The 15,188-nt window shown below is 44.2% G+C and overlaps 1 protein-coding gene and 1 pseudogene across 1 annotated transcript; both read right to left on the bottom strand.

Moving 5' to 3' along the window:
• Positions 1–8,293: 8,293 nt before the first annotated feature.
• LOC128509082 (C-X-C chemokine receptor type 2-like) lies at positions 8,294–8,997 on the bottom strand (annotated as a pseudogene).
• Positions 8,998–12,428: 3,431 nt separating this feature from the next.
• LOC128509659 (leukotriene B4 receptor 1-like) lies at positions 12,429–13,328 on the bottom strand. The gene has a single exon (XM_053481479.1). It carries the CDS (start codon positions 13,320–13,322, stop codon positions 12,429–12,431), a length of 894 nt encoding a protein of 297 aa, XP_053337454.1. The 5' UTR covers positions 13,323–13,328.
• Positions 13,329–15,188: the final 1,860 nt, after the last annotated feature.

The raw sequence follows: 15,188 nt of genomic DNA, 5'->3' as shown, positions 1-15,188 counted from the left end.
GCCCTTCTTCGTCCCCTGCTTGGGCAGGATTCTTTTTCGTGGATAAAACGGACAAGTCTATATGAACATGCATTGATTACAGAGATCTTAATAAGATCATCATTAAAAATCATTACCCTCTTTCCCTGATGTCCACGGCCATTGACCTTCTGCTGGGGGCTAATGTCTTCACTAAACTTGACCTGCATAATGCCTACCATCTTGTCAGGATCAGGGAGGGGGATGAGTGGAAGACAGCTTCTAACACCCCATCAGGACACTACGACTACCATATGGTGCCTTTTGGACCAGCTGTCTTTCAGTCCTTGGTTAAGGACATTCTCAGGGACTTTCTTAACATCTTTGTGTTTGTTTATTTGGCTGACATTTTGATCTTCTCCTGGTTACTGGAAGAGCACAAGCTGCATGTTTACCAAGTTCTTCAGAGGCTCTTTAAAAACCAATTGTACATAAAGGCAGAGAAATGTGAATTTCATTGTCAGACCATCTCTTTCTTTGGTTTTATCATCACCCCTAAGATCCAAATGGATCCAGTTAAACTTCCCTCCACTAAGGTTCCTTTTCATTGGTCTGATCAGGCAGAGAACTTATTTACCAAAATAAGGGGCCAGTTCACCTCGGCACCCATCCTCATACGGCCAGATTCCGCCCTCCAGTTCATAGTGAAGATAAATGCCTCATACTCCAGTGTGGGGGCAGTACTCTCTCAGAGGTCTCCAACCAATGGTAAATTACATCAATGTTGCTTCTCTCATTGCCTTTCTACCCCTGAGAAGACAGCTGGAAAGGACGCCAGGCAGAGGCTTCCTTGTCAGTTATAAGTGCATAGAACAGCCCGTGCTGCTTGACAATGAAAACATAGTAATGCTTGCACGTCTACCTGTGGTGCCACCTAATGTGTCTCCGTGCAATCCTATACCTGTTACCTGTGTTCATAGTGATTGTGATTCACATCGTGGTCCAGGACCACTTAGGTAAATACAAACTCAAAACTGGCATAATCCCTGATCTGCCTTTTTTAGATTGCGCAGTGGAAACGCAGAGTGCAAGGCTAATGATCCCTCTAACCCATATGTCTTGCTGTATCAGCAGGTAAAAAATGGCTGCTTTACAGAGGTAAGGAAGCCTGGGAGAAACAGCCATCCTCCTTTAGGGTTGTTATCGAGTACATGCAAGAACTCAGTGGCATTTGTAGAAGGCACTATAGATTGCAAAAGCCTGATACGTAAAGTAATGGTTACTGCGTTTGAACTATATATACATAGCCAGCACCTCCTACCATAGACATGCTCCTCGCGCAAAAACAGGATTGAAGAGTTTGCTCGGCACTATACCCAGCTCCACTACACATCTCGGTTGGATGGGGCACCTTCACCCTCCGTGGCTGGGAGTGGATTATCATCACGATCCAGCTGCCATCGGCTGCACATAAAAGGCCAGCAGCCCATTAGTTCGGTGAGTAGCTCTGGGGGTTCCCTACTCATGTCAGTATTTATCGTGTGTGTGTGTGTGTGTGTATTGTGGCGTGGGCGGGGTTTCGTTTGGGAACCATCATGCTTTGCGGGAGGGGTTGTTATGTTGTCACCCTGTTGGGGAAAGGTGTTTGAATTAGTGGGTTCGGCCAGGTTGTGTGTGTGAGGGCTAGAAAATGTGTCTTATGTTTGTGACTGTTATTGTGAATGTGCTGTTGTGTTCAAAACCAATTAAAAATACTCCCAGCCATTGCATTGGGCAGCCAGGAAGCTCACTTGTCTCTCCAAGTTTCCTTGTAGCAGTGAAAAACGCTACAATTGGTGTCAGAAGAGTCGCGAGTTAGAGCGCACCCCGGAGGAAATCCGGAGGATCCAAATAGGCCGCCGAGTAGCAGAGCAGTTGAGGAGGAAGAAGACCCTCCCTGATGGGGCCAGCGCGGGCAAAGAGCGGCGACCGGACCGGAGCGGCGCGTCCCCGTCCGCCAGCGAAGCGACCTGCAGCTGCGCCTGCCGGCCTACAACGGCGCCGGCGATCCCCACGCGTACATCGCCCAAGTAGAGCTAGCCGCCAAATTCGCGGGCTGGTCCCCGGCAGAAACAGCCGTCCGGGTGGCCCTCTCGTTGGAGGGTGACGCGCTGCGGGCGTTGCAAGATCTCCGGGCTGATGAGCGGGAGGATTGGTTGAAGCTGCAGCAGTCGCTCTGTTTCCGCTTCGGCGCAGGGGACCGTAACGAGGCCGCGGGCGAGGAGTTGGCAACCCGCGTGCGGAGCGCCTCTGAGCCACTGGGGGCGTTCGCCATGGACCTGTGGTCTCTCGCGCGCAGAGGCTACCCGGAGTTCGGGCCCGCCCAGCAGGAGGAGCTAGCGCGCCGTGCATTCCTGCGGGGAATCCGGCCGTGGCGGCTTCGTGAGCACATCCGGTTAGCGGCACCGGCTTCCCTGGCTGAGGCGCTGCGCGAGGCTGAGGCGCTGCGTGAGGTGAACCTGGCCGGGGAACGCCGGATTACCGCTGCAATGCTCTCAGGCCTGAGGACAACGTACCCCAGCAGCCGTTAAACTAGCTTCAGGGGGCGCCGAGGGGAAGCCGCCTCCCACAGCTTTCCTTGTTTCCCCGAGTGCCGGTCTCAACCTCCGTGTAGGAAATCGCGCGGGGGTCTACGTTAACTGTGGCCTGGACAACGTTTCGCTACGAGCGCTCGTGGACACCGGCTCTACCGTTTCGCTGCTGCGCTGGGAAGTGCTAGCACAAGGCGATCGCGGTCGTATGCTGCCGGCTCCAGCTGTGAACATTCGCACCGTTTCGAGGAGCTATCTGGAGATACGGGCCTGCCGCACAGTGCGAATACAAGTAGGTGCAATCATTCTTTTTCATCCATTCTTTGTGGCCGACATTGAGGATGATTGTATCTTGGGGATGAATATTTTGGAAAGGTGGGGGGCCGTATTGAATCTCAATGACGGAACATTGCGTGGTAGCTTCGGGTTAGCCAGGTTGCTAGTGCCCAAAGCGCAGCCGGACATGTTAGTGGAGCGCACCAGGGGGGCGGAACTTCCGGTAGGCGCACCATGTAAACATCCGGTAGCAGACCGAACGAGAATCATGGCCGAGCTTTTGCGCACACATACCGATTTGGTGCAGCACACGATTAATACGGGTAACGCAGCTCCAGTTCGGCTACATCCGAGACGTCTGCCCTTAGCTAAACGAGCTATCGCTGAACAAAAGCTACGTGAGATGGCCGACGCGGGCGTAATAGAGCCAGCGTCCGGACCGTGGTCTTCACCGGTTGTGTTGGTGCGCAAAAAGGACGAATTGTGGCGGTTTTGTGTCGATTACAGGCGGCTAAACGAGGTGACGTGCAAAGATTCCTATCCATTGCCGCGAATAGATGACGCGCTGGAACACGTTGCGGGCTCGGCGTGGTTTAGCTCGCTAGATCTGCGAAGCGGGTACTGGCAAGTAGAGCTCGCCCCGGAAGCGCGACCCAAAACGCGTTCTCGATCGGGCAAGGGCTATGGCAATTCCGGCGCATGCCGTTCGGCCTATGTAACGCTCCGGCTACGTTCGAACGGCTGATGGAGAAGGTGTTAGCCGATATTCCTCGCGACCGTTGTGTTGTCTACCTGGACGATTTACTGGTGCACGGCAGGAAGTTTGAGGTCGCTCTAGCTAACCTACGGGAGGTATTTTTGGCTATCCGGCGGGCGAATTTGCGACTCAACCCCAAAAAGTGTCAGCTGTTGCGGCGAGAGACCGGTTTCCTAGGACATGTAATTAGTGCTAGAGGGATTGCCACCGATCCGGCCAAAATTGCGGCGGTACAGAATTGGCCTGAACCACTAAATGTGCCCCAGCTACGCACCTTCCTCGGGTTAGCTTCTTACTATCGCCGGTTTGTGAAGGATTTTGCCACAATCGCCAGTCCGCTGCACGGCCTCACGAAAAAGAATCAGCCGTTTCGTTGGGACACGGTGCACGCGCGTGCTTTCACTCGGTTACGGGAAGCTCTGGTCACGTCGCCCGTTCTCGGATATCCTGACGTGTCTCGTATGTTTATCCTCGACACGGACGCAAGCGATGTAGGTCTGGGGGCTGTACTGTCTCAGGTTTCCGAGGGTAAAGAGCGTGCTATGGCCTACTTCAGCCGCGCGTTGTCTGGACCGGAGAAAAATTACTGAAAAATTACTGAGCTGTTAGCGGTCGTCGCGGCCCTTAAGCATTTTAGGCCGTATTTATACGGGCAATCCTTCTTGCTGCGGACCGATCACGCGTCGCTGGTGTGGCTGCTCAGTTTTAAAGAGCCCGAGGGGCAGTTGGCGCGCTGGCTCGAGCGGTTGCAGGACTACGACTTTACCGTCCAGCACCGAGCGGGAAAACTGCATGCTAACGCCGATGCTTTGTCCCGCCGGCCGTGTAGCAAAGAGCGTTGTCGGCACTGCGAGCGGGTTGAAAAGCGCGTGGGTGATCGCGACACCAAACACTCCCCGACCCCCGTGAATGAGAACATCTTCCCTGCGCAGTCCTCCGGAGCCTCCGTCAGTAATCCGCCATCCGAGCCGGCGTGCAGCCGGACTACTGCGTCACCTAAACCATCGCCTGTGGTCGTTTCGCCTGTGCCACAGATGGACTGCAAGCAGCTAATGGTCGAGCAGGAGAAGGACCCGGCGCTGCAGCGGGTATTAGGTTGGGTTAACGCGGGCCAGAGACCGGATTATGCCGCCGTTGCCCACCTGGGACCAGAGGAAAAAGCTCTCCACTCGCAGTTTAACCGACTAGCGTTGCGGGGGGGGTTTACTCTACCGCCAATGGGAACGGCCGTGTGGCGCTGGCGAATCTTTTCAGCTGCTGGTGCCACGGACTTTGCGGGCATGTGTGCTGGGGATGGTTCATGGGCATGCAGGTTCGGGACACTTCGGGGTAACTAAAACACTGCGGCGGTTGCGTGCTCGGTTCTACTGGCCGGGCTGTCATACTGATAGTGAACTTTTTGTTCACAGATGCGACGTCTGCACGGCAAAGAAGGGCCCTACCCAGCGCTCATGAGCACCCTTGCAAGACTTTCAGGTGGGGGCGCCCATGGAACGTATGGGCGTGGACATTCTGGGGCCGTTCCCCATCTCCGATCGCGGGAATCGTTATGTGCTGGTGGCCATGGATTATTTCACCAAGTGGCCGGAGGCGTTTGCTGTTCCTGATCAGAGCGCTTCTACCACGGCTCGAGTGCTGGTGGATGAGGAAAGACCTGCACCACGCCCCTGCATCTACAAAGTGACGGCCTCGTGGAACGCTTCAACCGAACACTCACCACCCAACTCGCCGTGCTTACCAGCGATCGGCAGAAGGATTGGGACGAGCATTTGCCTCTCGTGCTTTGGGCTTATCGTACCGCAGTGCAGAAGTCCTCACAACTGACGCCAGCTGCGTTAATGTTCGGTCGCGAGTTGCGCACGCCTGTGGATCTGGTGTTCGGGCCCCCTCCACAAGTGGATTTACACACGAAACCGGGTTTGGATTATTTTTTTTCGTTGAAAGACAGACTGTGCCGTGTCCACGAGTTGGCGCGTAGACACTTGGCGGACGCCGGGGTTAAGCAGCGCCGCGTGTACGATACTCACAGCCGGGGGCGGAACTTTGCTACTGGGGAGCAAGTTTGGGTGTATTCCCCCGGAAGGAAAAGGGGGCTTTCACCTAAGCTTATGTCGCACTGGGTGGGCCCCTGCACGGTCGTTGCACAGCTCTCTGAAGTGGTCTACCGGGTGCGGTTGACGGGGCGGTCGCGATTGGTCATGCTCCACAGGGACCGTCTGGCTCCTTATCAGCCCCACGCCAGGGCATCGTCGGATTCTGTTGAGGCCAGTCCGCCTCAGGAGGAGGGCGACGGCCCCCCTTCCCCCGCAAAAAGTCTCCGGCGTTCCCAACGCCAGCGCCGACCACCGTCACGCCTGTTAGACTGAGTGCGCCGTGGTGACCGCGAATCTTTTCAGCTGCTGGTGCCGCGGACTTTGCGGGCATGTGTGCTGGGGATGGTTCATGGGCATGCAGGTTCGGGACACTTCGGGGTAACTAAAACACTGCGGCGGTTGCGTGCTCGGTTCTACTGGCCGGGCTGTCATACTGATAGTGAACTTTTTGTTCACAGATGCGACGTCTTTACGGCAAAGAAGGGCCCTACCCAGCGCTCACGAGCACCCTTGCAAGACTTTCGGGTGGGGGCGCCCATGGAACGTATGGGCGTGGACATTCTGGGGCCGTTCCCCATCTCCGATCGCGGGAATCGTTATGTGCTGGTGGCCATGGATTATTTCACCAAGTGGCCGGAGGCGTTTGCTGTTCCTGATCAGAGCCCTTCCACCACAGCTCGAGTGCTGGTGGATGAGGAAAGACCCGCACCACGCCCCTGCATCTACAAAGTGACGGCCTCGTGGAACGCTTCAACCGAACACTCACCACCCAACTCGCCGTGCTTACCAGCGATCGCCAGAAGGATTGGGACGAGCATTTTCCTCTCGTGCTTTGGGCTTATCGTACCACAGTGCAGAAGTCCTCACAACTGACGCCAGCTGCGTTAATGTTCGGTCGCGAGTTGCGCACGCCTGTGGATCTGGTGTTCGGGCCCCCTCCACAAGTGGATTTACACACAAAACCGGGTTTGGATTATTTTTTTTCGTTGAAAGACAGACTGTGCCGTGTCCACGAGTTGGCGCGTAGACACTTGGCGGACGCCGGGGTTAAGCAGCGCCGCGTGTACGATACTCACAGCCGGGGGCGGAACTTTGCTACTGGGGAGCAAGTTTGGGTGTATTCCCCCGGAAGGAAAAGGGGGCTTTCACCTAAGCTTATGTCGCACTGGGTGGGCCCCTGCACGGTCGTTGCACAGCTCTCTGAAGTGGTCTACCGGGTGCGGTTGACGGGGCGGTCGCGATTGGTCGTGCTCCACAGGGACCGTCTGGCTCCTTATCAGCCCCACGCCAGGGCATCGTCGGATTCTGTGGAGGCCAGTCCGCCTCAGGAGGAGGGCGACGGCCCCCCTTCCCCCGCAAAAAGTCTCCGGCGTTCCCAACGCCAGCGCCGACCACCGTCACGCCTGTTAGACTGAGTGCGCCGTGGTGACCGGGGACGGTCACAGCTCGGGTGGGGGCAATGTGGCGTGGGCGGGGTTTCGTTTGGGAACCATCATGCTTTGCGGGAGGGGTTGTTATGTTGTCACCCTGTTGGGGAAAGGTGTTTGAATTAGTGGGTTCGGCCAGGTTGTGTGTGTGAGGGCTAGAAAGTGTGTCTTATGTTTGTGACTGTTATAGTGAATGTGCCGTTGTGTTCGAAACCAATTAAAAATACTCCCAGCCATTGCATTGGGCAGCCAGGAAGCTCACTTGTCTCTCCAAGTTTCCTTGTAGCAGTGAAAAACGCTACAATATATATATATATATATATATATATATATATATATATATATATATATATATATATATATATAGTAAAACTTTCACTTTCACATTTTTTTATTTTTTATAGTAGTTTAACCAGAATTGGCTTTGAGTCTACCTTGGAAAATATTAAGTGAACACAATATACTGCCCTGTATATTTGGATAGACATTACACAAATGTAAAACAAAATGTAAAATTAAACCATAAAAGGAACCAAATAGACAATATTGCATCCTTATGCATGCCATATAGGTTGCAGTTATAGCATGTTACAGTTGTGCTGCAAGATGCACCCAATTAGAAAATTGTCAAATGTATTGTGGTTTATAGCTCTAGATCTAAGTATTTAGAAATCTTAAAAACATTTTAATGTCAATCAAACCCATATAAAGTTAGGAACATACAGCAATATATACTGTATCATACAAACCCGCACACTTCTGTACTTTTAACAATGTTTACCCTTAAATTCAAAGTGACATGAATCTAGAATTCATGCCAGAATTGCAACAGTAGTGAAATCTTAAGCCAGTTTTTTGTTGACAGTCTTCTTTATACAGTTCAAAATGAAATACAGTAAATTCCATCATATTGAACAATCCAGAAACCTGCATACAGTATATTCATTAAAACCTAATAATGCAAAAAGTGCTAAAAATGCTCTGGGTTTTAAACTGAAAACAATCACCCGTTATAATGCAGACTCACTAAAAACTGACTTCATTAATCTGCTATAGAAGATGCTGTAAGCTATGATAATTGACTGAAAGTATAAGCTATTTTTAGGTATATCTTTATGTAGTGTATAAACTGTCTATCTTCATGTGTAAAATCTGTCATTGGCTTTCAGAGAACATATACAAAATCTCTAAAACCTCCAAGTAATAAGAGAACTAAATGTTTTCTGTTCCAGCTGTTTGCTGTCGTGGAGCCCGAGCAGAAAAGGCATATACTGTAGAAAGGGGTTCATAGAACTTTTAATGAAAGTCAGAGCTTTCTGACCAGTCTGACCAGATTCTGCTAATTCTAAGAGACTGTTATTCCTTAGCAACATAGCAGTGATGATTACACATTGGAGATGTGAAACGAGATTCAATAAATAAAGACACATGCCACAATTCTGGTCACCAGCTTTGTCAATGAGCGACTGCTAAAGAAAGCTTAGTTATTTACTTCACAGTAAAGATGAAAGTAGAAGTAAGTGACTGTGCAGGACAGAAGTGCAACAACTGTAATCTCCCAGATTAAAGTAGCCACTCTTTCACATAATTTCTGTAGCATCGCTTGCACTGAAACTGTCCTTCTCTGTCTTGGATTACAGTGCGCTGTACGGGAGTATAGCAAGATAATAGTCCACTTAGGATCCACATTCCACTCAGGAGGATCTTTTTTATTTTTCTGCCAAGCTTATTCCATCTCTCAGGGTGCATCTGAACACTCATCAAGATTACACAAGTATGCTGCAGTAGATACTGAAGTACACCATTTGGGAGAGAAGCTTACACAGGACCAAGCCAACAACCCAGCCATGCAGAGCTTTTCTCTGTGGTACTGTATTAATGCCAAAAAAGGCATGTCTAGTGTATGAGAAATACATTTATGAAAGGCACGTCACAAAATGTACAGTTGAGGAAGATGACCAGAATGTCTATTTTATATGATAATTCTAGATCTTCTGTAATCAATCTATAGTGAACTTAATATCTACAGTACAAGCTAGGTAAAGGTATTTATTCATTTACTTATTAATTGCTTTTTTTTTTCGGGAGTCTACAATGAGTACAGGCAGGTCATATCTGAGCAAAAAATAACCTATACTACACAAATAATTAAATATTGTAGATCCTTTACAACTTATAAAAGACAATACTGTAAAGTACTGTGATATTATCGGGGACTCTAAGTACAGTTTGAAGCAAACTGCCAGCACACTACTGGCAATCAGGTTTTCGATTGAGACAGAGGCAGTGATTGAGCTGTTTGATGAGTTGAGTGGCAGCATTGTTAAATACTGTATTGTGGCTTGGAGGAAACTTTACTTAATAGCGTAAGCAGCACTCTAGCTGTTTGTGGTTTTCAATGTCAATACAAATAGCATTTATGAAGACGAAGGTACACTTCCTGAAGTCATGAAAAAAGATAAATAGTCTAGCAAGGTATTTTGCAGTTCTGAATGCATATGTTTTGACATTGTAAACATTTTAATATTTATACCATTTTAAATTTATTGCAAAATTCATTTACTGGGGCCGTACTCCAGTATTGAGCTGCTGTACCCCAGTGTAAACTCATGTTCAAGTATTTACAAGCTCTACAGTATATTTGGCAGTGGATTCATTTTTATTGATATGATTATTGTGGAATTCAGAAGAAATGCAAATATATAGCAGGTTTACCAAAAGTAAGGTAGTGTTGTGAAAATTTTTATCGGATCTTACCAAAGTTTAAACAAATCCAAACAACTTTGAGGTAGAGAAAAAGCAAAGAAGTTTATTGAAGACACACGTAGACAGCAGTGGGGTGACAGAAAGACAGACACCCCACTAAGCTCTTACAACGAAGTCCCCGGAGTCCATCTCTTACCTATTTTACATAGGTTTATATACCTGACAAGGGTTTCATTGCTCCTACTTGTTTTATTCGATTTTTATTTAACATTCAATAGGTATATGTTAATATGTTCTGCCTAGTGGTGTGGTAACTCCAAGTCCATACTCTTTCCCCTATTACCTCATCTTTTTCTTATTATTTATTCATACCTGGGTCGTGCCTCCAAAAATTACATTCTCCTTTTCCTCTTTTCCTATTTAGGATATGAACAACTAGTGCTGATGACTTAATTTTTCATCTGAGAAAGTTTCGAGCTTTTTTTAAGATGCGTAATAATCTTATTCTTATTTTCCTTTATTCCTATTCCTTTCCCAACAGTCATGTCTTACCTGTCCTTAGTATGCTTAAAATTATTTAAATAATTGATTTGTTAATTCATTTTTTCAATTATTATTATTATTATTATTATTATTATTATTATTATTATTATTATTATACAGTATGTTATTTATTTATTATTTTATGATCTCAAAATTATAGCCTATAGATCATATAATTAACTTATATGTTATAATTAACTTATGGTTAGGGTCAATAAGATTCATTTTGTCAAAGCTTGATTGCATTAGATTATATTATTTTAAATATTATTATAATTGCATAATTATTGTAATTATTTTTTCTTATTTAAAAGACTGATCATTAAAATTTTAATTCATAAAATAATCCTATTTTTAAATCATAATTTGATTATCAACCTATATGATATTAAACATTGATGTACGTATACATTATGGATTAGTAATTATAGTTACATTAGTTCATATAATTTATTAATGAACAACCTTGATTGATTGAATTTTGGTTATGTAGTTCAAAATAGAGTGTAGTAAGGGATAGTAATGGATTTGATTAGTAACTATTGATCCCTTTGTTTCTTAGCTTTAAAAAAGGGAAGCCTGGCCATCTGTGCTCCGTGTCCAGAAAAAAACGGGGAAAAACGTTGTTGTTTTTTTGTACTTTTCCTAAGCGTCTTTGTTAATCTTATGTTGGCAAAGTACTTTCTGCACTTTTCCATTATGTTCTGCCTGCTTAAAAGTTCCTTATTTCTTGCATGCTGTGTATACGGGTCATCCTTTGGTTACGCTCTTGTAGCGTTTTCTACTTGAGTAAAGTTAGAAAAGGGGTGTAATAATATAAAATAAGATAAAATTAGTAAGTATTTAGTATATTGTTAGTTTAGATATTATATTAGATTATAATATTACTATTAAAGTTGTTTGGAGAGTTTGTCTCCGCCTCTTGCCTTTATATCCCTTCACTTCCCTAACTTGAGTGTCTGCACGGCCTACAGTATGGTTTTCTCTAATGCAACAGAAGAACAAAGGGCCTGCTCTTTCACAGAGGCCTTCTGAGTAATAAACATTACAGTAAACCTATTTTAAACAGGACATTGGCTTACTTAGAGTACTAAATCCCTAAAATATAATTGAAATTCAATAAGAATTTCCCACAGTAGTGGCAGTAATAGTGGGTTAAACAAGGAAAGTTTGTGTGTCATACATTCAACATACATTCAAGAAAACATTATTGCATAGTTTGAGTAACAGGGACATGCAACACTGCTGGTAAATCGACCTATGATCTACACGTTTGAAACTGAAATGGTATTACGTTATAGTGACTTTTGAGCAACCTCTTGTACATTAGATAACTGACTACATGCATTTTGGAGGTCAGATTACCTAGGGAAGCAAGCCCTAAATGTCTAATTGAACCACTGTTCATACAAGAATAAAAAAGGGAAAATAAGCTGCTCTACCTGTTCTCTGTGGTTGAGATGGAACCATGTAATGTCCTTTAAATGAGACGATACCAAAAGGCCAACCTAACCTTCAGCTGCCCTGGAAAATATAACATGATAATCCTTTTCCAACATAGCTTTTTTTTTTCTTTGATAAAGTTTACTTATTGCAAGTCGGAAAGTGTTTACCTCTATACCACTCAAGCTGCACCCATGCTTTCTTAAAATTTTACAGATGCACCATTTAGAAACATTACTTTTTTTATGTCTCTGTGGTGTATAGCACCAAATATAAGCTTTCAACCTCTTTTGATTTCACTTAAAACCAAGAAAGGCTAGTAATATTAAGTACACACACATACAAAAAAAAACAACAACAGAAACTGTACTTTTTATAATCAAGGAATTAAACATTTAAACTTTTACATTGCAGGCTGAAAAACGTATAAATCTTGGAAAGATTATAAAATAAAATAAAATTTAAACATACAGCTTCATTATGAACTGATCACAGTCATCTACAAAAATATACACAATTAGAAGGGGCCACAAACAATAATATAGAGAAGCAAAGATGTTGAGAATGATAAGATCTTAAAAATTGCAACAGCTACCAGTGGTTTCAAAGAAAATCCATTTACGCTACTATTAAAAACCTCTTCATGATAAAGAAACTAAGCATTTTGTATTCCAGCTGTTTGCTTCTGCAGAGCCCGAGCAGAGAAGGCATACAGAAATGGGTTCGCACAACTGTTAATCAAAGTCATAACTGAAGTAACACTGTCACCAGCTACTGCAGATTTTAACAGACTGTCATTCCCAAGCAGCACAGCAGCAATGATCACAATGTTGGAGATTTGTAATGGGATCCAAAAAAGAATAAAACAAGTGACAATTCTAGTCACAAGCTTTGTCAATGGGCGACTGCTGAAGAAAGCCGAGTTATTAACTCCCCGGTAAAGATGAATGTAAAGGTAAGTCAGTGTGGGGAACAAAACCACAAACAGTATAATCTCCCAGATTGAAGTAGCCACTCTTTCAGCATTATTGCGACCACGCATGCATTGAATCATTCCTTTTCTGTCTTTTTCTATGGTCCGATGTAAAAGAGCATAAGATGATAATATTCCACTTAACATCCACACCCCACTGAGGAGGATCGTCTGTCCTTTCCTGCCAAGCTTGTTCCATTTCTCAGGATGCAGCACTTGCATGTATCGCTGGACACTCATCAACATCACACACAGTAAGCTGCAGTGGAGGCTAAAGTACACCAAATAAGCAAGACCCTTACACAGTACCAAATTAAAGTCCCAGCCATGCAGAGCAGCCCAAATCCAAACTGGCATAGAAAGCAGAGAGAGCAGATCTGATATAGCCAGGCTTAGCATCAGTCTCGGGGTAAAACTGCCTCCTTTTAGCCATCCAGTAAGACGTACTATTACTGTTATGTTTGCAGGGACTCCCAGTATGAAGCAAACTGCCATCACACTACTGGCAATCAGGTATTCAGTTGGGACTGGAGAAGTGAATGAGCTGTTTGTTTCAGTTGAGTTCAGGTGCTGCATGGTCAAATGTTGTGATGCAGGTGGGTGAACGCTCTAGATAATCAAGTCAAGGGAAGTCTGCTGTTTGTGGTTTTTAAATGGAGATTTAAAAAAAAAAACATTGGTAGGTGTGGGCTGCTGATACTGTGCCTAAAGGGTAACATTCTGTGGTTGTCGTAACTGAAAATGCGTGCCTACCTTATGAGCAACACATTTCCTAAGGTCATAGTGACAAATGTTAAGGTTAAAAATGGAGTAAAAAAAGTCAAATTAATTTATATTTGATCATTAAAAAATCACCATCTAGCAAAGATGAATAGAATCAGTCATCTAAAATAAACATAGCATTAACAGTACAGACTGAGAAGAGTCGAGCAAGAATTAACCTCCACCAAACATTTTTTAGGTATGGTAGATTATTCAAAACTTATAAAACTGTTTTTTATTCACTGATTTTAATGGTGTTCATCAGATGAACAGATGTTTTTGTGGTCATGTCACAGTGTGAATTATTCTTTTATTTATTTCTTTATTTTTTCGTCCAACCTGCATAAAAAATATTTGATTGATAGTTACAAAGAAGAATTATTACAGAATTTATTAACAAAAAAAAGCCTTTACATCAGATTGCAGAAAAAAAGTAGGTTTAGTAGATACTTTAATATGTTACTAACTTTTAGAAAAAATAAAAGTCATAAAATCTCTTAAACCTAAGCATTTTTAACTATATCTGTTCTAGCTGTGTGCTGTTGTAGAGCCAGAGTAGAGAAAGCCTACAGGAAGGGTTATCCAGCCATAATGGAAGACAGAGCTGCAGCCATATTATATTATATTATTAGCCCTCTTACAATGTAATTTTTTTTTTTTAATAAACAGGCCACGTAACGTAAAAAAAAAAAAAAAAGCTTGCACAGCTGTTTTAAGTTTACTCAATTTTTGAGAAATTTGCTGGCCAAACTAAATATTTCACATTGCTGTTTAGTTGACACATTGTGTACCCAGTTCAAAATCTTAAGTTGATCCAAATTGTAACTCAAATAATCAAGTCAGCTTAAGTAGTAGTATTGGTTGTGGGCTCAATCAGTTATATTTCTTTAGGGTTCGCTTAGCCTAAATTTCATCTACTCAAAAAGATAACTTGTCTCCCATTGATGTAGTTTATTAAAGTGATTGTTTTTCTATAAAAACAGGTAGGCCTAACAATACTCCGACAATTAAAACACACAAACATTATTAAAAAAAACTTTAATCCTCCAAAACCTGTCAAGGTTAAAACAGTGATCTGCATAAAACAGAAGAATACACATTCTATTTTGCTTAAAACATAAATAAAATATCTGGAGACCGCCAGATGCTTATCACTATCTTACTGATTCTTTTACATTACATCATAACCATTTTTAAAAACTAGCCTACCTTATGAGCCACACATTTCCTAAGTTCATAGTGACAAATGTCACAGTTAAAAATGGAGTAAAAAAAAAAGTAAAAAATAATTTGTATTTGATAGTTGTGGATGCTCTTCGAGCATCAAAACTTAAAAAGAAAAATCACCATCTAAAAAACCTGAATAGAATCAGTCAAATAAACATTGCAATAACAGTACAGACTGAGAAAAGCCGAGCAAGAATTAACCTGCACCACACATTTTTTAGGTATGGTAAATTATTCACAGCTTATAAAACTGTTTTTATTCACTGATTTCAATGGTCTTTATCAGATGAACATTATTAAAAAATACTTTAATCTTCCAAAACCTGACAAAGTTAAAACAGTGATCTGCATAAAACAGAAGAATACACATTCTATTTTGCTTAAAACATTGATAAAACACCTGGAGACCACCAGATGCTTATCAGTATCTTACTGATTCTTTTATATTATAAC

This window comes from Clarias gariepinus, chromosome 21 (genome assembly GCF_024256425.1).
Source record: "Clarias gariepinus isolate MV-2021 ecotype Netherlands chromosome 21, CGAR_prim_01v2, whole genome shotgun sequence".
Classification (NCBI taxonomy): domain Eukaryota; kingdom Metazoa; phylum Chordata; class Actinopteri; order Siluriformes; family Clariidae; genus Clarias; species Clarias gariepinus.
Note: the sequence above shows the minus strand (reverse complement) of the source record. Positions and strands in the feature narration are given on the sequence as shown.

Coding starts and splice junctions, on each gene's coding strand:
- LOC128509659 (XM_053481479.1), bottom strand. CDS start 13,322: ATGCAGCACCTGAACTCAACTGAAACAAACAGCTCATTCACTTCTCCA.